Source organism: Xyrauchen texanus, chromosome 10, assembly GCF_025860055.1.
Source record: "Xyrauchen texanus isolate HMW12.3.18 chromosome 10, RBS_HiC_50CHRs, whole genome shotgun sequence".
In the NCBI taxonomy this organism is placed as follows: Eukaryota; Metazoa; Chordata; class Actinopteri; order Cypriniformes; family Catostomidae; genus Xyrauchen; species Xyrauchen texanus.
In genome coordinates this window covers 23,832,623-23,856,909 of record NC_068285.1, presented here as the reverse complement: position 1 = coordinate 23,856,909, position 24,287 = coordinate 23,832,623, and the positions used below count along the sequence as shown (strand labels likewise).

At 38.7% G+C, this 24,287-nt stretch overlaps 1 protein-coding gene and 1 non-coding gene across 3 annotated transcripts in view; both read left to right on the top strand.

Annotated features, from left to right (window-relative positions):
• LOC127650509 (pumilio homolog 1-like) overlaps positions 1-24,287 on the top strand; it is a 35,068-nt gene that overhangs the window by 9,372 nt on the left and 1,409 nt on the right. Inside the window, exons 2-21 of one of the 2 annotated variants that reach the window (XM_052135965.1) lie at positions 1,720-2,033; positions 2,385-2,453; positions 5,479-5,581; positions 5,662-5,849; positions 5,965-6,134; positions 7,357-7,600; positions 7,996-8,089; positions 8,210-8,311; positions 11,534-11,676; positions 11,794-11,932; positions 12,052-12,180; positions 12,323-12,613; positions 13,348-13,584; positions 14,149-14,416; positions 19,400-19,529; positions 19,864-19,998; positions 20,113-20,250; positions 23,360-23,485; positions 23,577-23,698; positions 23,983-24,175. In XM_052135965.1, the coding sequence (XP_051991925.1) occupies positions 1,731-2,033; positions 2,385-2,453; positions 5,479-5,581; positions 5,662-5,849; positions 5,965-6,134; positions 7,357-7,600; positions 7,996-8,089; positions 8,210-8,311; positions 11,534-11,676; positions 11,794-11,932; positions 12,052-12,180; positions 12,323-12,613; positions 13,348-13,584; positions 14,149-14,416; positions 19,400-19,529; positions 19,864-19,998; positions 20,113-20,250; positions 23,360-23,485; positions 23,577-23,698; positions 23,983-24,175 (3,324 nt within the window). In that variant the 5' untranslated portion in view covers positions 1,720-1,730. Of the gene's footprint in view, positions 1-1,719; positions 2,034-2,384; positions 2,454-5,475; positions 5,582-5,661; positions 5,850-5,964; positions 6,135-7,356; positions 7,601-7,995; positions 8,090-8,209; positions 8,312-11,533; positions 11,677-11,793; positions 11,933-12,051; positions 12,181-12,322; positions 12,614-13,347; positions 13,585-14,148; positions 14,417-19,399; positions 19,530-19,863; positions 19,999-20,112; positions 20,251-23,359; positions 23,486-23,576; positions 23,699-23,982; positions 24,176-24,287 lie in introns of both variants that reach the window. The other variant, XM_052135964.1, reaches the window with a different exon arrangement.
• Positions 23,079-23,213, top strand: LOC127651119 (small nucleolar RNA SNORA5). The gene has a single exon (XR_007971518.1). It is a non-coding gene; the product is annotated as a small nucleolar RNA SNORA5 (small nucleolar RNA).

Sequence of the window (24,287 nt, the reverse complement as noted above, 5' to 3'; positions counted from 1 at the left end):
CTGAGCAGCCTATGCAGGTAGTCAACAAGGCTTTAGAAGAATGGCAGAGCAAAGTGTGGGAACACTGACATGACATCAAAGGACGTGAATCTCAGAATAGAAAATTGTCTTTATTTAGTGTGAAGAAATCAACCTTAGGCATGTCAGATGGGCTTCATGATGCGTCATCCGATAATAGCAATAATACAAATTTTTGTTTTTGTCTACAACTGTTGTCTATTTGTATGGCTTTTGCCCTATGTTGAAAACAAATGCAGGGTAGTCAGGAAGAAAATCGCTGTGGGCAGAGAGCGGGTGAACGTGGAGTAAAATTCAGCAGGAGCATTCGGATGCAGGATAGAAACTTGCGGGAGTGAGATGAAGAAAACAAATTGTACCGCGCGGACCTCTAACTATGGAACTAGGTTTGGGTAAAAATATGTTTTTTTTCCGATTAATCGCCATCTTTATTTGAACGATCTCGATATTGATTCTTAAATCCCAAGATGGATCTTTCCCTCAATGCGCAACACTCTAATACAATGTGAGTTTATCACTCGCGTTTGCAACCAAATTTCGTGTGATTAAAGTGAATATATTTGGCAACTGGCTGGGTTGTTTACATTTCACTCACCAGTAATTGTGTAGTTTAGTCGTGAAGTGTTCAGCAGCAAGATCCTTTCACTACGTCACAGATCCACACAACACATTTGTGACTGAATTCTGTCTCAATACCCTTTGTTATTTACAGTCAGTTGTTGATCAAAAACAAACAAAACATTTTTTTATTCTAATCATGGCACAGATGAGGTAAAGCCATTCAAGTCCTCTAGTTAACATACACTCATTTAAAGGCATTGTGTCACAGTATAAGGACAGCAAGGAGGAAAGTTTTAATGCCAAACTTTAAACAATCATAAACACACGCACATGCAACGTGGCTGCGTGCGTCTCTCTCTCTTGATCTGGCGCCTATGGCTCCCCTTATCTTACTTTCTCGCTGATCAGCTGATTCAGCGCCGCCCGCGCACCATCATGGCCCGGCCACGCCACCCTCCTCGTCACACGCTGTTTACAGAAATGCCGTTCTTTGTTAGAGTACTGGTTTTAGCACATGTTCAACAAATCAGATGTAAATACTTGTAAATAGTAAGAATTTTGTAATTTAGCAATAAACGTAACAAAAAATATGTAAAATCTGATGATGATTATTGATTGAATACATTAATTAATACATTAAAAAAGACAAAATGTGACCAAAATAAATTTGAAGTAATAAAATATAATTGGTGAAATTAATATTTTCCTTATGTTGTTAAAAGTTCCCCTGTATAATTAATAGCATAAGCTGGTAGATCATTTACTTTATATGTAAGCAAAATGGAATTTATAACTGAAATAAACCCATATGAATCGATATTAAATTGAATAGAATCTGAATCAAATCGAGAGCCTGTGAATCGGAATTGAATTGAATTGGAATCTGTATATGCCCTATTGGTAACTCTGTCATAACATCCACTATTTGATTGTTTCTGAATTATATGTAACCGCAGGAGTAAAAAAACAAAAATCCAAAATGTTTTCCCCTAATTTGGCCAATATTTGTGTGCCTTCTCGTGTTGCCTTTGGATAGACTTCAAGTTTACTAGTAAGGCAACTGAAGATGGTTAAAGTCCATAGCAATCTCAAACTCCATAGCGGCTAATTGTGTTTTGTTTGTAAAATTGTATGTTCCAGTCTCTGGTGGAATGAGCGTAGCGTGTGTGTTGAAGAGGAAAGCTGTGCTCTGGCAGGATTCGTTCAGCCCCCACCTGAGACTGCCTCCCCCTGACAGGCTATTACCCAGCATGCCTGTGGTGCTGACTGCTGCGGGCCACACCCCCCAACCTGGCCCTGCTCCACAGGCCCCTCCCCCCACGCAGGGAGCGGGGCGCTCTCAAGATGACGCCATGGTTGATTACTTCTTCCAGCGGCAGCATGGCGACCAGCCCGGCTACAACAACTGCAAACACCGTTGGCCGACTGGTGAAAACATTCATGCAGACAACCAGGTAAGAATTGTATAGCAATGACCAGGACCAAGCATTTGCACTTTGTTAAAGGGTATAATTAACCCAAAAATGAAAACACAATGCACTCCCCCTCATATTGTTCCAAACACGTATGACTTACATTCTTCCATGGAACACAAAAGATGTTTGCCGTAACCATCTTGAATTTTCATTGTATGGAAAGATGCAATGTTACAGAGGCTAATGTTCAGTCTAACATCTCCTTTTGGGTTCCATGGAAGAAAGTCAAACATGTTTACAACAACATGAGGGTGAGTTAAGGATAGTTCATCTAAACTTTCTATCACTTTCTTTCACCTTTTCCTCCAAATAATTAGATTATTCCCACAGGTACGATCAATGGATGAGCTTAACCATGACTTCCAAGCACTTGCTCTGGAGGGCCGAGCCATGGGAGAGGTGAGAGAGTCCTTTTTTCATCTTCTGCCTGATACGTCATTGTGCTGTTTTACTCTCCTAATTAGTGTGCGCTGATCAGGAAATTGAGGACTATACAAATCACCAGTATTAACAATATAATCAGGTGATTCCGATCACCAATATTTATTTTTAAAAGGCCCTTTGCCACACTTTTACAAGTTATATCCTGTAGTTATCTTTATGCCCACACTGTTAAATTACATTCAATTTACATTAATAGTGAAATGTTAAGATTAATTTTAATTCAACACCGTTAAGAATAGTTCTGTTGTCACTCTTAATGATCATTGTGGCATACGGGCATACCGTATACACAAGCGGTGTAATGGTTCACAATATAAAAAAAAAGTGAATACGGTTTGCCAACCACGATTCAGTAAGCATTTGCTCCGCGGTTCATCTCTAGTTTAATAACGCATCTGGATCATACAGTTTGGTGAAGAAAACAAAGCACGAAATAGACATGCGCAGTTGTAACCTCAGCTAATGCACCTCTATGGCTCTGTAGATGGACACACTCTGCCTGTGTTTTACGTGGGTCAACTTTCTACAGAGAGCAGCTGTCCTATTAACTGTTAGTATGTTAAATCACTTGATGACATCACAGTTCTGCACGCGTTAGTTCACAAAAATGGCAAGCGGTTAAAACATGCTGTAAGAGAGAAGCCACTGCGTCATTTAATTCTCCTTTCTGGGAACTTTTTCTTTATGCAGTCAATTACAACAGCGATGGTCAAAAAACTTTTTCAAAACAGGCAATGTTTGCAGACATCGCTCAACGCAAATGACGCATACTGGTAATACATCGATATTTGATTAGCTATTTACGCTGACATCCCCCGTGGATATGTAGGTGCACACAGAGCCGCAGGTGAGCCTGAAACTGCACACAGACACACTCCCTTCTGTCTTTATGTAGACACTCAGTGCTAGTTCAGACAGACATGAAACAAGAACTAAAGTTCTTGGTGTTCATAGCCAAAGTTATGTTGCCCTTAATCCATTGATGAAGATGTGGGATTTCCGCATATGATTAAAATAATTGAGTCTCGTTATGACATCCATTCTTGTATTTATTTTAATAGCAAATTTATTTATTCTATAGTGATGTACAGATTCTAAATGTTGAATATATGTTGGGTTGAGGTTGAAATGCAGTTTATGTTGATGCTTGTACCGTAAAATGCAATTATAAAGTTAAAATGTTGAGTTGGTAATTATTATTATTATTATTTGATTTTTTTAGTTAAGGACCCTATCAAAAACTAACCGTGGTTTTACTATAGTTATATTGTAGTAGCAATGACTGCTGTCACCTTTGTTTTCTTGGCAGAAATCATGGTTTTGATGAAATTAACCATGATTTTATGTAGTAATACTGTAGTTTCCATATAGTAACCTTGATTTTACTATAGTATTGTAACCATGTTCATTTTGGGGTTACTATGATTTTACTACAGATACAATGATTAAACTATGGTTACTGTAGTAAAGCCATGGTGATTTGTTGTGAGGGCAAATCTCTTGAAGTGTCCATTACCAAATAGAATATTTTTACTCTGGATTTTGCAGTAATGTTTTTTTTTCTCCTGAACATAACAAGTACCGTACAAAAGAAGTTTACATAAACGTAGGTTGAAGTCATTAAAAAAAAATAAAAAATGTAACCACTCATATTAGCAAACTATAGTTGGCAAGTCATTTAGGTCAATAACTTTGTGCTTGACACAAGTAATTTTTCCAACAATTGTTTACAATTCCAGTTGGTCAGAAGTTTACATACACCAAGTTAACTGTGCCTTTATGTAGCTTGGAAAATTCCAGAAAATTATGTCAATTAGCCAATTAGCTTCTTATAGGAGGTGTACTGAATTGGAGTTGTACCTGTGGATGTATTTTAAGGCCTACCTTCAAACTCAGTGCCTCTTTGTTTGACATCATGGGAAAATCAAAAGAAATCAGCCAAGACCTTCAAAAGTCTGGTTCATCCTTGGGAGCAATTTCCAAATGCCTGAAGGTACCACTTTCATCAGTACAAACAATAGTACGCAAGTATAAACACAATGGGACCACGCAGCCATCATACCGCTTGGGAACGAGACTCATTTCGTCTCCTAGAGATGAACGTAATTTGGTGTGAAAAGCGCAAATCAATCCCAGTACAACAGCAAAGGACCTTGTAAAGATGCTGCAGGAAATGGGTAGACAAGTATCTATATCCAAAGTCCTATATAACATGTAACCTGAAAGGCTGCTCGGCAAGGAAGAAGCCACTGCTCCAAAACTGCCATAAAAAAAGCCAGACTACAGTTTGCAAGTGCACATGGGGACAAAGATCTTTTTTGAGAAATGGTCTGATGAAACAAAAATGTAACCCTTTGGCCATAATGACCATCGTTATGATTGGAGGAAAAAGGTTGAGGCTTGCAAGCCGAAGTACACCTTCCCAACTGTGAAGCATGAGGATGGCAGCATAATGTTGTGGGGGTACATTGCTGCAGGAGGGACTGGTGCACTTCACAAAATAGATGGCATCATGAGGAAGGACAATTATGTGGATATATTGAAGCAACATCTCAAGACGTCAGCCATGAAGTTAAAGCTTGGTCGTAAATGGATCTTCCAAATGGGCAATGACCCCAAGCATACCTCTAGAGTTGTGGCAAAATGGCTTGAGGACAGCTGAGTCAATGTGTTGGAGTGGCCATCACAAAGTCCTGACCTCAATCTGATAGAAACATTGGGTGTGCGAGCAAGGAGGCCTACAAACCTGACTTTACACCAGTTCTGTCTGGAGGAATGGGCCACAATTCCAGAAACTTATTGTGAGAATCTTGTGGATGTCAACCCAAAACGTATGACCCAAGTTAAACAATTTAAAGGCAATGCTACCAAATAATAACAAAGTGCATGTAATCTTCAGACCCATTGATAATGTGATGAAAAAAGTGCAAAAAAAAGTGCATCCCTAATGTTTATGTCTGATGTTCCTTTTCTGCAGCAGCTCCTCACTGGAAAAAAGTTCTGGGAAACTGATGATTCAGGGAAAGATGGACCAAAAGGGATCTTTCTGGACCAGTGGAGAGACAGTGCTTGGGGAGCCTCTGGTATGTGTGAGAAAAGTGGTTGTGGTTGATTGGGCATCACATATTTGGTACAGTATAGTTCTGTAATACCTTTTCTCTAGATCACTCAGTGTCCCAGCCAATCATGGTGCAGCGCCGACCAGGTCAGGGCTTCCATGGCGTTGGAGAAGCAGGATCAGTGTTGTCTCCACGTTCTGAGAGTGGTGGACTAGGGGTGTCCATGGTGGAGTATGTTCTGAGCTCCTCCCCTGCTGAGAAAATGGACTCTTGTTTGCGCAAAGGAGCCTTTGTGAGTCTTGACTATTTAAATCTTTTATCACATCACTCATTAATTTGTTCAAGCATGAACTTTCTGTTTGTATGCTGTTCACTTACACTTCAATCTTTCTGTCCATTTCTCCCAGGGTCCAAGAGATTCTGAGGCTGATGACCCTGAGAAAAGGGCAGAACCAAAACCCAAAACTGCGTTTGACCCTGAACGGAACGAACTGAAGGAAATCGAGCCCGATGCTTTGGATAACCCCAATGGACTGTCTAATCAGAATGGACTTGATGTGGATATTAAGGATTATAGGTATACATCATCAAAAAAAGTTTATTCAGCTCTCCTGTAAAATGTGTCATTTCTCAGCATTCTGTATGGGGCCAACCAGAGACATGCACTTAAAATATTTTAGAATAATACAGTATAGTAATATTATTATTAGGCCTGACACGATTATTAAATAGTTATCTGATTGCAGTTATTTGGTTTTACCTTGGTTAATGTGATCGTGATTATTGTTCACTTCCAATCACATTTTACCATCCAAATAAGGTAATTTTAAGCGAATATGCCATAAATGGCACAATTTTTCATCTCATTTTCCAATGTTATTGGAAAATGTCACTCCAAAAGAACTCCGACCAATGCGGACCACATCCAGAGCAGCTCCTGAAGAGTCCATGAAGATTAACAGCTTCTGACCTGCTCTGATGCACAGAGGTGCACAGAGCACATGCACTGTGGAGATTGCCGCCAATCTCCTGTGAAAATATAAACGTGGATTTTTATACTGAAAATTGTATGATCGTGTAATGGCAAATGTTGTTGTAATTATACCGTAATTTTATATATAGGCCATTGAGGGTTTATACATGCAGTATTAATGACACAAAGTGACAGGAGGAGACGCCTGCTTACTCTTTTTGATGATAGTATGAAAATATCGCTTCCTTTGTGAGAAAGAAGGGCTCTTGGGTTAAATGGGGAAACCTTAAAATAATGTGGGAAAGTAAAGAATTTAGATCAGAAATATTTAACTATTACATAAAATAAAATAATATTGTATCATATCATATAGTAAAAGCTATTCATTGTTCTTATAGCTATTCTGGGTTTCAAAAACATCAGAGTAAGTGTAACATGGACCAAGACTATAATTGATCAAAAAGAGGCATATTTTAGAAAGTATTTAAAAATATATTGATACTTAAAATATATATATTTTGTCATTCATGTTTTTAAAAGCCTTTTATTATACGATTCCAAGTTAAATATGAATACATTATTTCTTAAAGTGTATGAAGCACACATAATTAATCTTCAAAATTATAAAAGCCCTAAAATAGAAAATTAAGTGGCATAATCCTGAAAGCCCTAAACAGACAATTAATCAGAATAATCCAGAAATCTTGAAAACATACAATTAATAGCGATTATTTGTTTGACAATTAATCATCAGCCAAATTTCTTACTTGTGACTGCCCAAATTATAATTACTATGTTTTCAGAATTTTTCACTTTTCACCCCCAGTCATACTCCTGGTAACTGTCCTCCAACTGGTCCAGAAGTGGAGTTGGGTGGACCAGAATTGGCTGGAGGTGCAGGGCCAAAACAAGCAGAGGAGTACCCCAATGTTGAGACCCAAAATGTGTCCCTGGACCCCATGGAGTCTGTTTCCATGGAGACTTTGCAGTTTGATTATCCTGGAGGTCAGCTGCCTCTTGACTCCACAGCAGCTACTGTTGGCCTATTTGACTACAATTCCCCTCAGCAGGTAAAATATCTGATGCACTTAGTAATTACCGCATTGAAGAATATAGTGAAAGCAACAAAGATGCGGTGTGATCTGGCAGACCAATATTCAGAAGCTATTCAGTAATTAGGGGAAATATTTTTTTTTAAAGCTTGTGTGTATTTATGAACATTTATATTGATTAAATTGATATTAAAGGTCAAACATATGAAGTCTAACTTTGAAAAACCATTCAGCCTCTTTGGGGGCTTTATATATTTATATACAGGAATTTATTCTGAAAGTATTTCTAATCAATCCTATTTGCATATGCTTTTAATGATTTTCAAAGGCTTTGCATTAATTAATGTAAACAAATGCAAATGTTTAGTGAAAATCTGTTTCATGCCTAATAAATGCAACTCCATTTATTGCAGCTGTTCCAGAGGCCCAGCCCTCTAGCAGTTCAGCAGCTCACGGCAGCCCAGCAGCAGCAGTATGCGCTCGCCGCAGCTCAACAACAACACATTGGTGAGTTTGTGTCCAAATTAATGGGTGAAATTAGTTAATTAATTTACCTATTGACCAATTTTCTCCTTTTGAATCTAAGAATTTCTGGTGGCTTATTTTTTATTTTCCCATGTGTGTTAGGACTGGCCCAAGCTGCATTTGTACCGAACCCTTATATCATCAGCACTGGTCCACCCGGCACTGATCCGTATGCTGCAGGCCTGGCTGCTGCCGCCACGCTTGGTGAGAGCTCATGGTTTAAATTTGTGATGGATATGCCTCAAGTATTGTTTTGTCTGTCTTTTAGTGACTTATAAGATAACTTTGAGGTTATTACAGCAACTAGACAGTAATCGGTAGGAAAAGACCTGGACAAAGACAGTATAGAATACATTTTATAAATTCAAGATATAGAGTCTACAGATATGAATGACTATATAGTCTTTAATAATAATAAAAAAGCCCACTAAATATTAGGCATGTGACTCTATCAAATTTTCACATCATGATAATTGCTCAAGCTTTTATCATGGTATACAGTATTATCAATGTATTGATTTACATTACAAAAATGGGTTGAAAGATAAACAAACTTTATTGTTGTTCTCAGTTTAATTACTCTTTCAATACCAAACTGGCCTTTAAATTAACAGATAATGAAGAACCTTGAACTTTTAAGAAACTACCATCAACATCATAGATACATAAACAAATATGACATTTAGTTGAGGTCTTAATATTGAAATTGTCATTATGCCTCAGGGCCACTGATCATTACAGATCAGTAGGGACCTTGTTTTGTTGAGGCTAATGTTAAAATAAGGCTAGACTAATTTTATCAAGGCATCTCCTAGGCTACAACAATTGTATGCATGTTTTTTTTCTTTCTAAATAGCAGGCCAATTGCTAATATAATTACAAATGTAATAACACTGTATGGAAATGTATTTTTGTGTGGTGTTCTAACTTCAAAATTAATATTGAAATTGTTGTTGTGCTACATTCCCATTATTAATTACAGGACTTAATATTATCTGATTCCAACTGTATTTTATTTGTTACTACGAGATCCAGATGTTACTGTGTAGTTAACAGAGTTTTAGCAAACTACTCTTTGTCCACTTGAAAGCAAACTACACATTACCTGCAAGTAGCAACAACAGATCACTTTCATAGTCATCTTAGTTGTCACTTAGTTAATTGTCACGTATTGTGTTCTCCCAGTTTTCAAAAATAGTTAGTTGGAAAAAAGGCAGAACTGCACAACTTGTCTTTATCTTGCTGAATTTAACAGAATGATTGTTGCACAAATGCGCTGCATGTTGGAGGTGTTCCCGTGTTTTGCTGCCACTTTTCTGTTGCATGTTTTACACAAAGGAAAACCATCAATCCCTGTGCGTTTTTATGGAAGACAAAATACTTCCACACTTACGACTTAACCCTACTAGAGGGCGGATAAAGGGTCAGCTGCGTTCCTCCTTCAGCCATGCTTTTGGTCCACACTGGTTTGTTTACATCAGAGTGCGCATGCGTCATTTATGCCGCATACATGCAGTGTTGTAAATATCGATTTGTTGATGGAATAAACGCTAACTTTTTTCCCACTTTTTCCCAAGGAGTACATGCGCTCCTGAATGTAAAAATTTAGGAGCACACAAAGAAATTTAGGAGCACAGTGAAAATTAAATACAGAGTTTATTAACAAACAATTTATTACATACATATTTATACTGCGTGTGTGTGTGTGTGTACTAGGGGACACACATCTGTGGAACAGCACATACCTCCCTAATCACACATTGAACCCATGCCTACTAAAATCAAAGGATATCAGTTGTCCAGCTGCTTTTGTATGTGACCGTCTGGCATACTTGGAGGTCAGCCAGCGATCTCTCATTATGTCAGCAATTTGACCGATCATCTCCGCACATTGTCGTATGTGGGATTCATGTAAACTCAGTTTTTGTGGTGGAGTCTGATAAGCGGCCCAAATTTGATGAAAGGTTCTTTTTCACAATGAAGTATGCGATGTTTATCTTTATTTTCAGCTGCTTCCTCTTCTCCTCCTCACACTGCAGCACTTGCCTCCTCAAGGCTGCTGACACAGAGTCTGATGGTTTCTCTGCCGTGAGATGTTTCGCTACACTATCTCTTTTCAGATTAGCAATGGGCATTCCGGCTCTTTTCATAATTGGTGTTAAAACAAAGAGAGTTGCCCACCTGTTTCTGGCCTCTACAATATTTGCAGAACATGACGTTGTTTTCGAACTCTAGCCATGGGAACATTTTGAACCAATTTGCATTGAATCTATATGTTCTCCCTCCACCAGCTACAGTGGACGTTGAAGTGACAGCTGTGGACACGGTAGCTTTGCTCTCAGCATCCCTAACGTTAGCCGTCTCCGGTAAACTTGTGAAGAGACTTCGTTAGTTGAACCTTGCAAATCCCCCTCGCCAAATTCCTCTTTCTCCTCATCTCTTTTTCGCTTAAAATAAAATGCGATGTCGCCTATACCCCTACTTTTTTCCATTGTTCACCTTTCTCTCTCTGACTGGACCACGTCATCACAGAAAACTCTGCTTGTGGAATGTGGGTTTTGTAATTTTTAAACAAATATCTTAAAAAGGTTTACGTTTGTAATCTTTAATCGCACACTGTGCTCGTAAATCATTTTTCCAGTTCGCACATATCTATTTTTAGGGATTTTACTCTGTCTTGTGTAGAGTAAAACTTGCTTGCAAGCCATTGTAGTTTTGAGGCAAATTGAGTGATTCAAATTGCTTTTTAAAAATCTATTACAATTATTCACAAATTACATGAAAAGACCCTGGAAATTCACTGGTCAAAATTGTGGGAAATCTGTTCTTGGTACTCCAATGATTACAGTACATGAATTTAGATTTCTGGTTAGGGAGAAGAATCAGCAAGTATTCCGTTATTTACGGCACAAGTTGTCGGATTACTCAGCAGAGCACCTTTAAAAGCAGAGTATTATAGAGTAGATGTGGGGTGTTATTCATGACTGAGAGCATGGGTAGTTTCCTCCAGTGATTTGAGGTTTAGCTCTAGGATTGAGTCTGCTTGAGTGCTTGAGGAGTGGTGGTGGTGTAGTGGGCTAAAGCACTAAACCATTAAGCAGAAGGTTGTCGGTTTGATCCCCACAGCCACCACCATTGTGTAGCAAGACACTTAACTCCAGGTTAATTGTCCCTGTAATAAGGGCTCTGTAAGTTGCTTTGGATAAAAGCGTCTGCCAAATGCATAAATGTAAATGTAAATGCAAATGCTTGATTTAAGCCACACAAACACACACACTGCCCCAGAGCACAGAGGAAATGGCCACTGCTACTACTGTCTCGAAGCCTGCAGTAGAGTCTCTTGTACATCAAGGACTGCGAGCCTCTTCTGAAAACTGCCAGCTTTGGCCCTTTGTCTGAGAAATTGTGTGTGTGTGTGTGTTTCAGGTCCAGCAGTGATGCCCCCTCAGTACTATGGTGTGACTCCATGGGGTGTGTACCCTGCCAACCTATTCCAGCAGCAGGCCGCTGCCCCCTCCAACTCAGCCAACCAGCAGACAGCTGCACAGAATCAGCAGAACCAACAGCAGGTGAGAGTTGAGCCAATCAGGGCCGCTGATGTAATAATGCGTCATACATCCCATGCAGTTCTTTTGAATGTCAGCGTTAATACACATCAACCAAACTTGGAACTTGGTTTGCCCCAGGTGATGCGTGCAGGTGGAAATCAACGACCTCTTACCCCTAGCCAAGGACAGCAGGGTCAGCAGACAGAGCAGCTTGTAGCTGCAGCAGCAGTGAACTCTGCCTTGGCCTTTGGGCAAGGCCTGGCAGCAGGCGTACCTGGTAAGAGACTATTGGTGTGAAATGCACTTTGACTAACAGCTTTGCTGTTACAAAGGACAATGTCTGAAGTTAAATTTTCCCCTTTTAGACACTGTTTGACACTGTTTGTGGTATTTCAGGTTATCCCATGTTAGCCCCAGCTGCATATTATGACCAGACAGGTACACTTGTGGTGAATACGGGTGCTCGTGGTGGCCCGGTCCGACTCATGGCCCCTGCATCGGTTATCATCAGCCAATCAGCAGCAGGTACACGTTTGAACTTTGCACACTTTTCTCACTTTAATGTGTGCCCAGTACAGACTTAAGTTCCAGAAGAACCTGTGTTATCCGAGTCCACCGTTAAAATCCTGCAAGCTTTTGAATGTATAATTTCTTCCTTGTTTTGCAGTGGCTGCTGCTGCCGCCTCAGCAGGCGGGGCTAATGCCGGTCTCGGGGGTGGAGCAAGTGGGGCATTCCGTGCATTGAGTTCTCAGCAAGCTCCTGGGCAGCAGGGCAGTGGTGCTTTGGGAGGAAGCTCTTTTTATGGGAGTGGCTCCCCAAGCTCCTCCTCGCAGAGCTCCTCGCTGTTTTCACAAGGCTCTGCCCAGCCGGGAAACACCTCACTCGGATTCAATGCCAACCCCTCTTCCTCCCTGGGTGCCGCACTTGGAGCAACCCTTGGAGGTTTTGGAACAGCAGGTGTGTGTGATCTTAATTGAAGTCATTAGCAAACAAAAATCCACACAGAATAACACTTTTAAACCCTTAAAGTAAAATCATCTTTTTCATATGCTTAACCCTTTCCCCGCCAAACACGGAATTTTCCGTGTTTTATGAAAAAACGCTTCCCCGCCAAACACAGAATTTTCCGGGTTTCCGTGTTTTAGGTGTTATACGGTAAGGAAGACCCTCAGCATGTTTTGAAAGAGTACGCAACTCTTTGATCAAAGAAACAGACTGCGATCGTCTCAAACATGAAGAAGTGGAGTATGAGAAGCTCAAAATATCAGACATAAACATGCCTTTTTCTCAGCTTTTTGTCTGAAATGTTGTTTTTTGACAAAACCTACCTCTGTTCAAGTCGCAATAAAAAAGAACAAATGAAGATAAAATAAAATCTTTTTTTTTTTGCCTAAAAGCAGAGGCCCAGATCTTTATTTTGATATATAGCATCTTCATATATTCATGGAAGAAAATATTCTGCGGGCCATTAAAGTTTAGCGAAAATCGTCCAAAACCCTGGCGGTGGCTGGCAACTTTTTTTAAAAAACGCTGGCGGGGAAAGAGTTAATGATCACTGTGAAACTAAGAGTGAACTACAACACACACATTACACCAAGACTGAAGCTCAAGTGATGCTTATTGCTAATGCTCAAATGTTTTAGTCTTGCTCTCAGAGATTTGTTGAATTTTGCATAATGTTCTGTTTGCAGTTGCTAATTCCAGCTCTAGTGGGTCACGTCGAGATTCTCTGACAGGGAGCTCTGACCTGTACAAGCGTACACCCAGTAGCCTCACCCCTATTGGCCATGGGGGGTTCTACAATGGCCTCAGCTTTAGCTCCTCCCCTGGCCCAGTAGGCATGCCTCTTCCCAACCAAGGCCCATCCCACTCCCTAACCCCGCCTCCCTCACTCTCAACCCATGGATCTTCAAGCAGTCTCAATCTTGGTGAGTTTATGTTGCGTGAACAGTTTATCATAAAGCAGCGCATGTATGTGCATCTGAAAGCACTTCAACAGGTGCTGGATCAAAGCATGTTAAAGAAATATATCAGCACACTGCTATGATTTTCCCATTTATTTTGCAATGTTGTGATCTTATGTTCCTGATGAAGATCCATCGGAATAAATGGGAAACTCTTCTTAACAATGTGCAGATATATTTCTTACATTTATAAGAGGCAGTGACCTTCAAGGCGTTTCCAGACTCAACAAATATTTTAATGTATTTTTCAGAATATATTTTCATCACAAATCATTGAAGTATTGAATTGATATAACACTATCGCCATTTTCATTTAACATAAAAAATTATTGAATGAATGTTACATTTATATAGCACTTTTCTGACACTGCACTCAAAGTGCTTCACATCGTGAACAGAGGATCTTCTCAACCACCACCAGTATGCAGTGTACACCTGGATGACGGAACGGCAGCCATAGTTCACCAGAACTGTCACCACACACCAGTTGTGAATCTAATTGATCCGTCTCTGTCCCATACCTCTCAGGTGGTCTGACCAATGGCAGTGGGCGTTTTTTCTCTGCAGCACCGGGGGCCGAGGCGAAGTACCGCAATGCCGCCACTGGCTCGTCTCTCTTTAGTCCTAGCAGCCAGCTCTTCCCATCGTCGCGGCTACGTTACGGAATGTCTGACGTGATGCCATCAGGTCGCAGCCGCCTGCTTGAGGACTTCAGAAACAACCGCTACCCTAACCTGCAGCTGAGAGAGATCACAGGACATGTCATGGAGTTCTCTCAGGACCAGCATGGCTCCAGGTAATGCAGATGTGTGCTATAGCTCACAGTTGTGGTTACTCAGGACATAGTGTTTGGAGCCTGTGTTCTACTAAAGCACCTTAAAGGTGCACACACAAATATATATTTTTTCCCAATTAACAAAGTTTACTCCTAAAGAAATTAATTGTAATTTAAAATGTCTAAAATGCAGGCATGAAAACTCCTCACCTTTCGGCGAATTTCGCCGTTTTAAAAACAAAATGGGTCACCTACGTGACTTGTGCAGATCCGATGAAAAAACATTTGGGGGGGGGTGTTGGGGTGTGTGTGATGTATCTATAGTTACCATAAACTTCGCGGCTTTAAAAACCAATCCAATCATTCCTAATGCCGACTGACAGCCAATCCGAGTCAGAGAGTACGGCAGAATTTTTTTCAAAGTCACACCGCGAATCTGACAACTGGACACACTGCCGAACAAAGACAGTTCTGCACGTCGAAAAGCAAGCCTGAGGTAAGCTAGCTTACAATGTTATTTGCATTCTCTATGGGTTCCGGGAGGGCTCGCACTAACGTGCTTTCATACAGTACGTGACCTTAACTTGTGCAGCGATTGGTGGAAACAAATATACCTCTATTAATAATATTTAACGAAGTGACTTCCAATAATTTCCTCAGTGCATAACTTACTTGATTCCACAGACATATTCTCCATCTGTAAATGTTAGAAAGTTATGCAAATATTTCCATTTTGCTGTCATGAGTGGCGAGCCTTCAGCAGGCTAAACTTCCGTGAACGAGCATGCGCGCTGAACAGACGGAGCGTAATAGAATAGGAGCGTAATAATTCTGACTAAAATATACATTAACACTAAATAATAAATAGATTTTGCTAATATATTTGTTGTTGAATATTTGTTGTTGATGGTGAACATAAATGTGCTAGAGAATTTCAAACCTACAAGTGTATTTTTATGATATCAGTTTTGTTTTTATTTTCATTTTAAGTTTAGTAAATTTTACTACTTCTTTAAAAAGCATTATTTTGTTTTTAGATCGTAATGTTTGCAATGTTAGAGTGTAATGTGATTTGACCCCTTTTTTGGATAGACTGAAAGGTTGCATTCACTGTTTGTTTTCATAGCCTTCAATATGAACATTGTTTGTAGGACAATATTTACCAGGATATGAAATAACTTTTTTTTGTTTAAATTAAATACAGATTTAAAAAAAAAAAAAGAAAGAAAAGAAAAAAGTTAAATTCTGAGATTATACCATCGCCATTTAGCCCCAAAATTCAGATTTCTTTGGCAATTGCCCAACCCTAACTTATGGCATGCTTTAAATGCTGAATTTCCATTTTTAGCGAAGCAGTAGGCTAATGATAAATTAACAATTATCCGTTCTGCATTAATAATTCAATTTGTTTGAGCCTGCAGCAGAAATGCTCCCTTGCGAGGACTGTTTTTACGCCCGCGGATACAGTTCTGTGCGCTCGTACTACATACACGCACCTGATTAATTAAAATGTGCTATATACAGTATATATAATGTCGATTGGATTGGATTTTTTTGCTGCCGTATTCTTCTCACCTTTTTTACCCCTGACCAGTTTTCATGCCTGAAAATGTTAACCACATGCATAAGATGAAGACTCAAGTCATATCAGTAAGATATGGGATTTTCCTAGACTGGGGCAGGACATAACAGTAGCCTGATTTAAAGCTGTTTTAAAATACATGAAGAGGGTCTCCTCATGGGGGTTGCCATGTTAGAATCACATGAATAGCTGAACACTACTCAATTTTAATATCCACACTGTTATTGGACACTTCACTTTCATTATTTAATTATGGCTGACTATGAATAGTGCATTCCTACAATAGCAACTTGGACTGAAATCTATTGATTTTGAATGATGCTGCATCCAAGACGCTGTATGTCACTGTGTCTCCCAGATGACGCAAGGAAAAAAAAAAAAAAAAAAAAGAGTGCCCCTTTTCCATTAAGACCACCCTAAATGTTCCCTTAAAATTAAGGGTGTTGCAGAAAATTATTTAAAAAAATCATTATATGAAAAAAAAAAAAAAGCATTTTTATGCTTAAAGGAGATGGTTCACCAAAAAATGAAAATTCTCATATTTACTCACTCTCAGGTGTCTATGACTTTCTTTCTTCACCAGAACACATTTGAAGAAAAATATAATAATATTTCAGCTTTTTATGTTCTTAAAATGCAAGTGAATGGAGATTTCTATTTTGAAGCTCCTAAAATCACACACAGTCAGCATAGACATCATCGATACCACACCAGCTGTTAAATTAATGTCTTCTAAAGTGACATGATCACTTTTAGTGTGAAAAATATAAATATTGAAGTACTTATTTTAACTCCTAAATCATGCTTCCATTCTGCAGCGGTATGCACATGTGACGTAATCGCATTGGAATTTGAAATACACGAGAACTGAGGCTAGTGAGTAAGCCGGAAGAGTAGCGATGTTTACAAGTGAGGAGGAGCAGCGCTGTACAGAAGCTTTATTGGTTTTGTTTCAGATCTCTATTTATCTGTTATTTTACTCACAATGGTGCTTTACTCAATCTCAGCTGTCTGTCTGACTGTCTCAGCATAAATGGAGAGAAATCTCCATTCACTTGAATTTTAAGGACCTGAGCAAAGACATTTTTCTCTTTTCCTTCAAATGTGTTCTGGTGAAGAAAGTCATGCACACCTGGAATATCATGATGGTGAGTAAATGATTAAGAGAATTTTCATTTTGGGGTGAACGATCCCTTTAAGCGCACCCATATAAACCATTAAGTGTTGCATAAAGCCCCTTAACGGCCATTTTCCTAATTTTGCGTCCTAGGGAGAACCCTTTTAGAACATCTTAACAATGAAAACTTAAGCAGGAATTCAGATTTGACCATTACGCATATGAGAAATCGCTAACAAGCTGTAGTAAATCCCTTAATGGTTTACCTTACCTTAGAGCAGGGGTGAGGAACCTTTTTTCAATTATGGGTCATTTGAGTATTTATGAAATAATTTGCGGACCATACAATTTCTTGCAATTTCTGATTGTGGGTTGAAATTAATGTACGCATTCCGTTAAGTGCTCGCACAACAAAAAACACTAAAAGGTCTGTCTATTATACAAAATTATGTTATCATTTAAAATTATTTTTAAACATTCATTGAAATGAATTTTTTTCAGTTTAATTGAATCAAGGCCATTTTTTTTTCTTTTCAAATTATTTCTCAGATGGCCTCGCGGGCCAGGTAAAATGGTCTTGCGGGCCTTATACGGCCCTGAGGCATTAAAGGAATGTCTAAGGCATTGCATGAAGTCCTGAAGTCATTCTCTCAGGTTAGGGGAGATGACGCTTCAAGTGTTATCCGTAAAATAGTAAGGGTTTTTTGCAACCGGGCAAAGGAACTAAGCATTTCTGCACAAGATGTTACAGCTTTGGATAATGGTGAAAATATAATACAGACCTTATACATTCTATTGTTACATTTCATTTGGAGATTTAGGAAGGGTATCTGAAGCATTTAAATTTGTTACTCTTGATTTCTCAGCTGTTACCAAGAGCTACAAAATGCAGTAGAGTTATTACAGTACTTAATATCACTTTCATGAGCCTTTCACCATAATTATTTTATACTTGATCGTTAAAATGGACTTCACCAAATGTGCTCATACTTTCAAGTAGGGCTGGGCGATAAAATGAACTCCACAATACGCTTTTGAGCAATTTTCTATATTTAGCCTGTGTTCTACATCTAGACATGCGTGTTGCTAAAAACGCTAGCAGTTTGGCTTTCTTGTCGTATGTTTCCACTGGCGCGTGCTGATGAGCGAATGTGAGCGAGCGCTTTCAGTTCCTTCCTATGGAAGCCGAGTTTCAAGCTCGCGAGGTGGATTGTAAAATTGACAGCGGCGCGGGGAAAACGGTTCCCTAGCGTTTGGAGTGGCTTTGTGCGGATTTCTTCCGCTTCAGTGGAAACGCACCCTCAGACTATATGAAGTTGCTATTGCCCCCGTTACGCAGGTCACCACGTTCCGGATCCGGACCCCAGATTTATTCCATCTTGACTGCAAGATATTATGACGACGGTTACGCGCTCTCTTCGTCTCTATTGAGCAGCGCGACATAACAACAGTGCCGGTTACATCATATCTGATCTTTCTGCGTTGTATTCTTGAATATTTTTCTCTAGCACTGAAACACGCTTCACTGATGCCCTGTCCCAGGCCGCACCCGCATCCTCTTTTCCTCACGTGTGCGTAAACATGAGGTGCGTGTTTCCAGAGCGCTTTTAGACCATAACCTTTTTTCTTTCTAAATTTTGTTTTATTAATCGGCATGTTCCAAGCCTTTAATAATAAACCAACAGATTTCTGTTCTAATATTGTGAAATGATTCAGAGATTATGATTCATAATCTCTGACAAGGATGAAAGACAAAACAATTACTAGTTTGTAGCGTAGTCTTTCTCACATGAAAATAGAAAAATGGTCCATTCAGACTTTTACATTTTCACATTTTCTCTCTGGAGATACCCCTGAACCCCCATACAGTATCATTCCTCAGTCACAAGGGCTTCTATGCCCCTATATTGATTATCTGTATGTAAAGAAATATGAAAATAATTTTAATATAAAAAGAAATATATACTGTCATTATGATTCAAAATGAGCAGATCATCTTTTAACATTCATATCCAAATGCACTCAATTGATAAACTCTATACAATATTGTAATATTTAAGATCCCTCAAACACCACTGCATTGGCGGTGTCTGGGCCCCCAATGCAGTATTCTAAAGACTATTTAGACTTTTAGGATTTTGTTTTCTCTTCTTTTTTTGTAAATTCAGAAATATTTGCAAATGTGATTCAATATCGTGATATCGAATGATATGAAAAATAATATTGTGATAATATTTTTTGCCATATCGCCCAGCCCTACTTTCAAGTCTAAAATATATGTCTAAAAAAAATTGTTTGTGTACAGGTTTATCCAGTTAAAATTGGAGAGGGCAAGTCCAGCAGAACGGCAGTTGGTCTTCAGTGAGATACTACAGGCAGCCTACCAGCTCATGGTTGATGTGTTTGGAAACTATGTTATCCAGAAATTCTTTGAGGTAACAAAGTTCTTTTTTTTTTTTTTTTTTATCTAAATCCTTGATGAGGTTCTAATGAACCACAGGGGAAAACAGACAGAAAAATATAAGTATGTTTTATGCATTTGAGAGGCCTCCAAAAACATTAGGCACTGGCAAAAAGTCTACTATAAAATGTATTAATATATTTCTAGTTGTGTTGCTTGTAAAAAAAAATATGTTCAGATAAGACAGTTATTTTTAAAATGCTTGTGCCCTGATGGTGTAGTTACATTGTCTACCAGCAAGGCTAATAGGGCCTTGCTTCTATCAGTTAAAATGAAATTTCCGCTAAATGTAATTTTGTTTTGTTTAGTTTGGCAGTCTTGATCAGAAGTTGGCACTGGCCGAGCGGATCCGTGGCCATGTTTTATCCCTGGCCCTGCAGATGTACGGCTGTAGAGTGATCCAGAAAGCTCTGGAGTTCATCCCCTCAGACCAACAAGTCATTGTAAGTTTACAAAAGACTGTATGCCCATGTGCACTGATGTTATAATTTGTCATGTTGCTGGTGTAGGAATGCAATTATTACACTTTTCAATTGGATCACATGTGTCTTGTGCAGAATGAGATGGTTCGGGAGCTTGATGGACATGTCTTGAAGTGTGTGAAGGATCAAAATGGCAACCATGTGGTGCAGAAGTGTATTGAGTGTGTTCAGCCTCATGCTCTGCAGTTTATCATCGATGCCTTCAAAGGACAGGTGGTTTATTATGGCAGCTTACCTATTCAACAGCATGAAGCCCTTTTATGTTTGAATTGAAGGATTTTAAGAAAGGATTTATGTCTGTGTACCATATGACCTTTGTGATTTGCTTATGGAGGAGCAGACCTTTGCTTTGTCTGACAACTGCTGTTCACTTATAGAAATCAAAGTTTTGAGATCACAGGGTTTTTGCGGATCCTCATCACAGCAAGAAAAGACTTAGAACTTAATATAGGCTACCAGTTTTAAAAAACTATTGCCAAATTATAATTTCAACACATTATCGAATCAGCGCAATCCAATATCAGTCGACCTCTAATTTTTATCTATTTATAAAATGGTACGTAAACCAATTTTAATGTTGTATATATGTGGAAAACATGTCTGAGTATTTTAAACTTGCATATATCCTACCCTATTTTACTGATAAGCATTGTTAAGGCCTTGTTGAATGTGTGCCCCTGCCTGTTTAATTAAGTCTGTGATACATGATTTATTTTGAGATTGTGTTGGTTTGTTTTGGGATGGAGATACGGTATTAATCTGGGTACCTGCAGGTCCTTAAAATGTCTTAAAGTCTTAAATTTACTTTTTAAAATGTAAGGCCATAAAAAGTCTTAAATATCTTCAATTACAAGAAGTTTTAAATTTCGTTTGCTAAGGTCTTAAATTTTGGGGCATGAATAGAGGACACAAAAATCAGCAGAATCTGCGGTAGTCATAATCATCTCTCTTTCGTGCATTTAGCAGTTGACACTTGAGTTTAGTGTGAGCGCGCACAGGGAAGCGCATTTTTTTACTGAATTTACGAAGTTACAGATGTATTAACCTTCAGAAACCCATTAGACGGAAAGGCAAATGCCATTATTATGCATCTCTGTAAGCGAGCGTTGCGCTAACACTATCGCTCCTGTTTATAATCAACAAAGCTATCAACATTGCAATTTGCCAGCGCTCAAGGTTGGATCATCTTTTGATGCCTTTCAAATCTTGGTACTTCCTTATTTCACATTACCTTTGACAAGTATTGTAAAGCTAACAGAACTAGCTGCAGAGTTACACCTGTTATATCTCTCATCTCCACCTCTCTTGAGCTCCATCTGACACATACTGGTATTTTTTTCTGCCATCTGAATCAGTCAATAAAAAAACAAAGTATAATATACAAAACAATAATTATACAAATATTATAATAATATTAATAATATACATATGACAATATATTTGGTATACAATCTGTTTTCAGTATACATCATAACTAATTATGCAGCACAGTTCTCTTTCTTAATTTTAATTTAACATTTTCAATACATAGTGTCAACTTTAAACAGCCATTTTTAAGGTAACTAACGAGTTTTGACTTTTACCTGAGAAATTTCACACATAAATGAAAACTGTCATCACTTACCTTCATGCTGTTGCAAAGCTGTATGACTTTCTTATTTCAGTGGATATCAAAAGGAGATATTAGGGAGTTTCAATCACCATTCACTTACATTGAATGATAAAAAGATAAGTGACTGTGAATGAGACTAAACGTTTACTTAACATCTAATTTTTTGTGCTACGGCAGACTAAAATTCATATAGACTCGAGGGTGACCATTGAAGACTGATTTTTAAATGAACTGCCCTTTAACTACCTGGTAAAGTATTTGTTAAAGGTATCTACCAAGAAAAAAAATCTCAATGTTCTTCAGCACATGCCCTATTCACAGCAGTGCCATATTTAATTTTTGAGTAGAATAACAACGAGGCTGTGAGGGATAGACGTACAGTCTTCAATGGGCTGTAAAGTGTTTTTGGATCGTTCTGTGTACAAAACATTGGAAAAATATCTTTTCATGGACACTCGGTAGACAAAAAAACTCCAGACAACATGAGTTGTGGAAAATCAGATGGGATATTGGAGCTTTTTACAGATTTAAACGATTTGTACCATTGAAAAGATGGTAAGTCTATCCCTCACAGCTTCATTTCATTTCCCATTAAAAATCAAACATGGCGCTACTGTGAAAAAGGTCTATAGACGAATCCTCTTGTTTACAAAGATTTCAGCACATTTGCTGTGTGGTGCCAGAAAGCCCGCTGACTGTTGCGTTAGATTTGACAGATTAGATGATTAAATGAAAGTATGACAAAACCATCATAAATACAAACATATTCTTAGAGATACAATTACTATAATGGTGAGTTAATAACAAACATGTAATCATGTTCGCTATAATTTGTGCTGCAAATTTGTGAGTTGAAATTATATCAGTACAGTCAGCTCTGTTGATGGCTTGAAGCCACAGCAGCCCTCGGAATAATTTTTCAACAACGTAATCCAATAAAAGTCAAGAGAAAATACTTTTTATGCCTTTTTGACACCACTTCCGTGTTTGACGTAAGCGGTGACATTGCCAAAGCATTGGTCTATTGCGTCACATCTTGCTGGAATGCAAGTGACTAAAGAGAAGGGTCACTATATAGGCTACATACTTCAGGCTAAGTGTATTCTTAATTCATTTAAAGTTTTAAAGTTGTATTAGCTTATTTAACTAAAGAGAACACATGCACAATAAAATATAAAAAAAACATGTCCAGAGTTATCCAGATAGCATCAGTGGTTTTGTATTTACCAGCTAATGAATTGATGTATTTTTTTTTGTTTGCTTGTTTTTTTCGAAAGTGGTCTTATATTTTTCTTTTATTTGGCGTTTATAAAGTCTTAAATTTCATTCCTTCAAACCTGCAGAAACCCTGTTAATCCGATCAGTTTGGAATCAGTTCAACTAATATCATTTTAATTAATTTCAGTTGCCTGTCAAGTGTTTGTAGAACTGCAGCCATGTCAAATTCAGTGTTTCCTTTTCAGTGGATCGCACTGGCCAAAATGGCTGCAACAGTGAATACGTAGTTCATGGGCCCCACATTCTTACAAAGTGGATACTGGGGATAGAAGACCTGCGTACATGCATTTTGTGTCCTGCCTATGTTGAGAGAGAACTGCATTATCATCAGTAGAATAAAGAAGGATGCTGCATGTGCATGGAGCTGCATGTTTTGAAATGTATTTAAAACATTCATCTCTTGTGTAAGCAATAACTGTATGTGTTGTGCAGGTGTTTGCTCTGTCCACTCACCCATATGGTTGCCGGGTGATCCAGCGTATTCTGGAGCACTGCCTGCCTGAGCAGACTCTACCGATACTGGAGGAAATACATCAACACACTGAGCAGCTGGTCCAGGTAATTTTGAAGCATCTTTTTTATTTACTGACCCAGGAACAGTGTTATTCAGTCCTCTAATTGAAACCCCTTTGTTTCCCGACCCATGTAGGATCAGTATGGGAATTATGTAATTCAGCATGTGTTGGAGCATGGCCGCGCAGAGGACAAGAGCAAGATAGTCTCTGAAATCAGAGGAAATGTTTTGGGGCTCAGCCAACATAAGTTTGCCAGGTGTGCATTAGGGATCATTGTCGCAAACTACCTCAAGATTCAATACACATCAAGATATAATTTGAACATGAGGGTGATCAACAATAAGATTAATTTTTAAATTAACTGTAATTTTAATTAAATTGTAGGAAATATGCACACACAAATAAAGAAAAAGGAATCATCATCATCTACGACAGCCCTAGTGTGCATATAAATGCATGCTTATTAATCAATCAATGCATGCATGTAACCTCAAGAGTACAGAAACTGTCTTCGTTCAGGCATGTGTGTTCTTTCCTCAGTAACGTGGTGGAAAAGTGTGTGACCCACTCGTTGCGTGCAGAGAGAGCGATGCTAATTGATGAGGTGTGCAGTATGGTGGACGGGCCCCATAGTGCCTTATACACCATGATGAAGGACCAGTACGCAAACTACGTTGTGCAGAAAATGATCGATGTAGCTGAGCCTACACAACGCAAGATTGTAATGCACAAGGTGCAGCTCAGCTTCTATTTCTGTATCTGCATTCTCTCTCTTTTTTTTTTATTCCTTTCTTTATCCACTCTGACTCTTGGGAAAGAATTGTGTACAATTACAGACTGTTGTG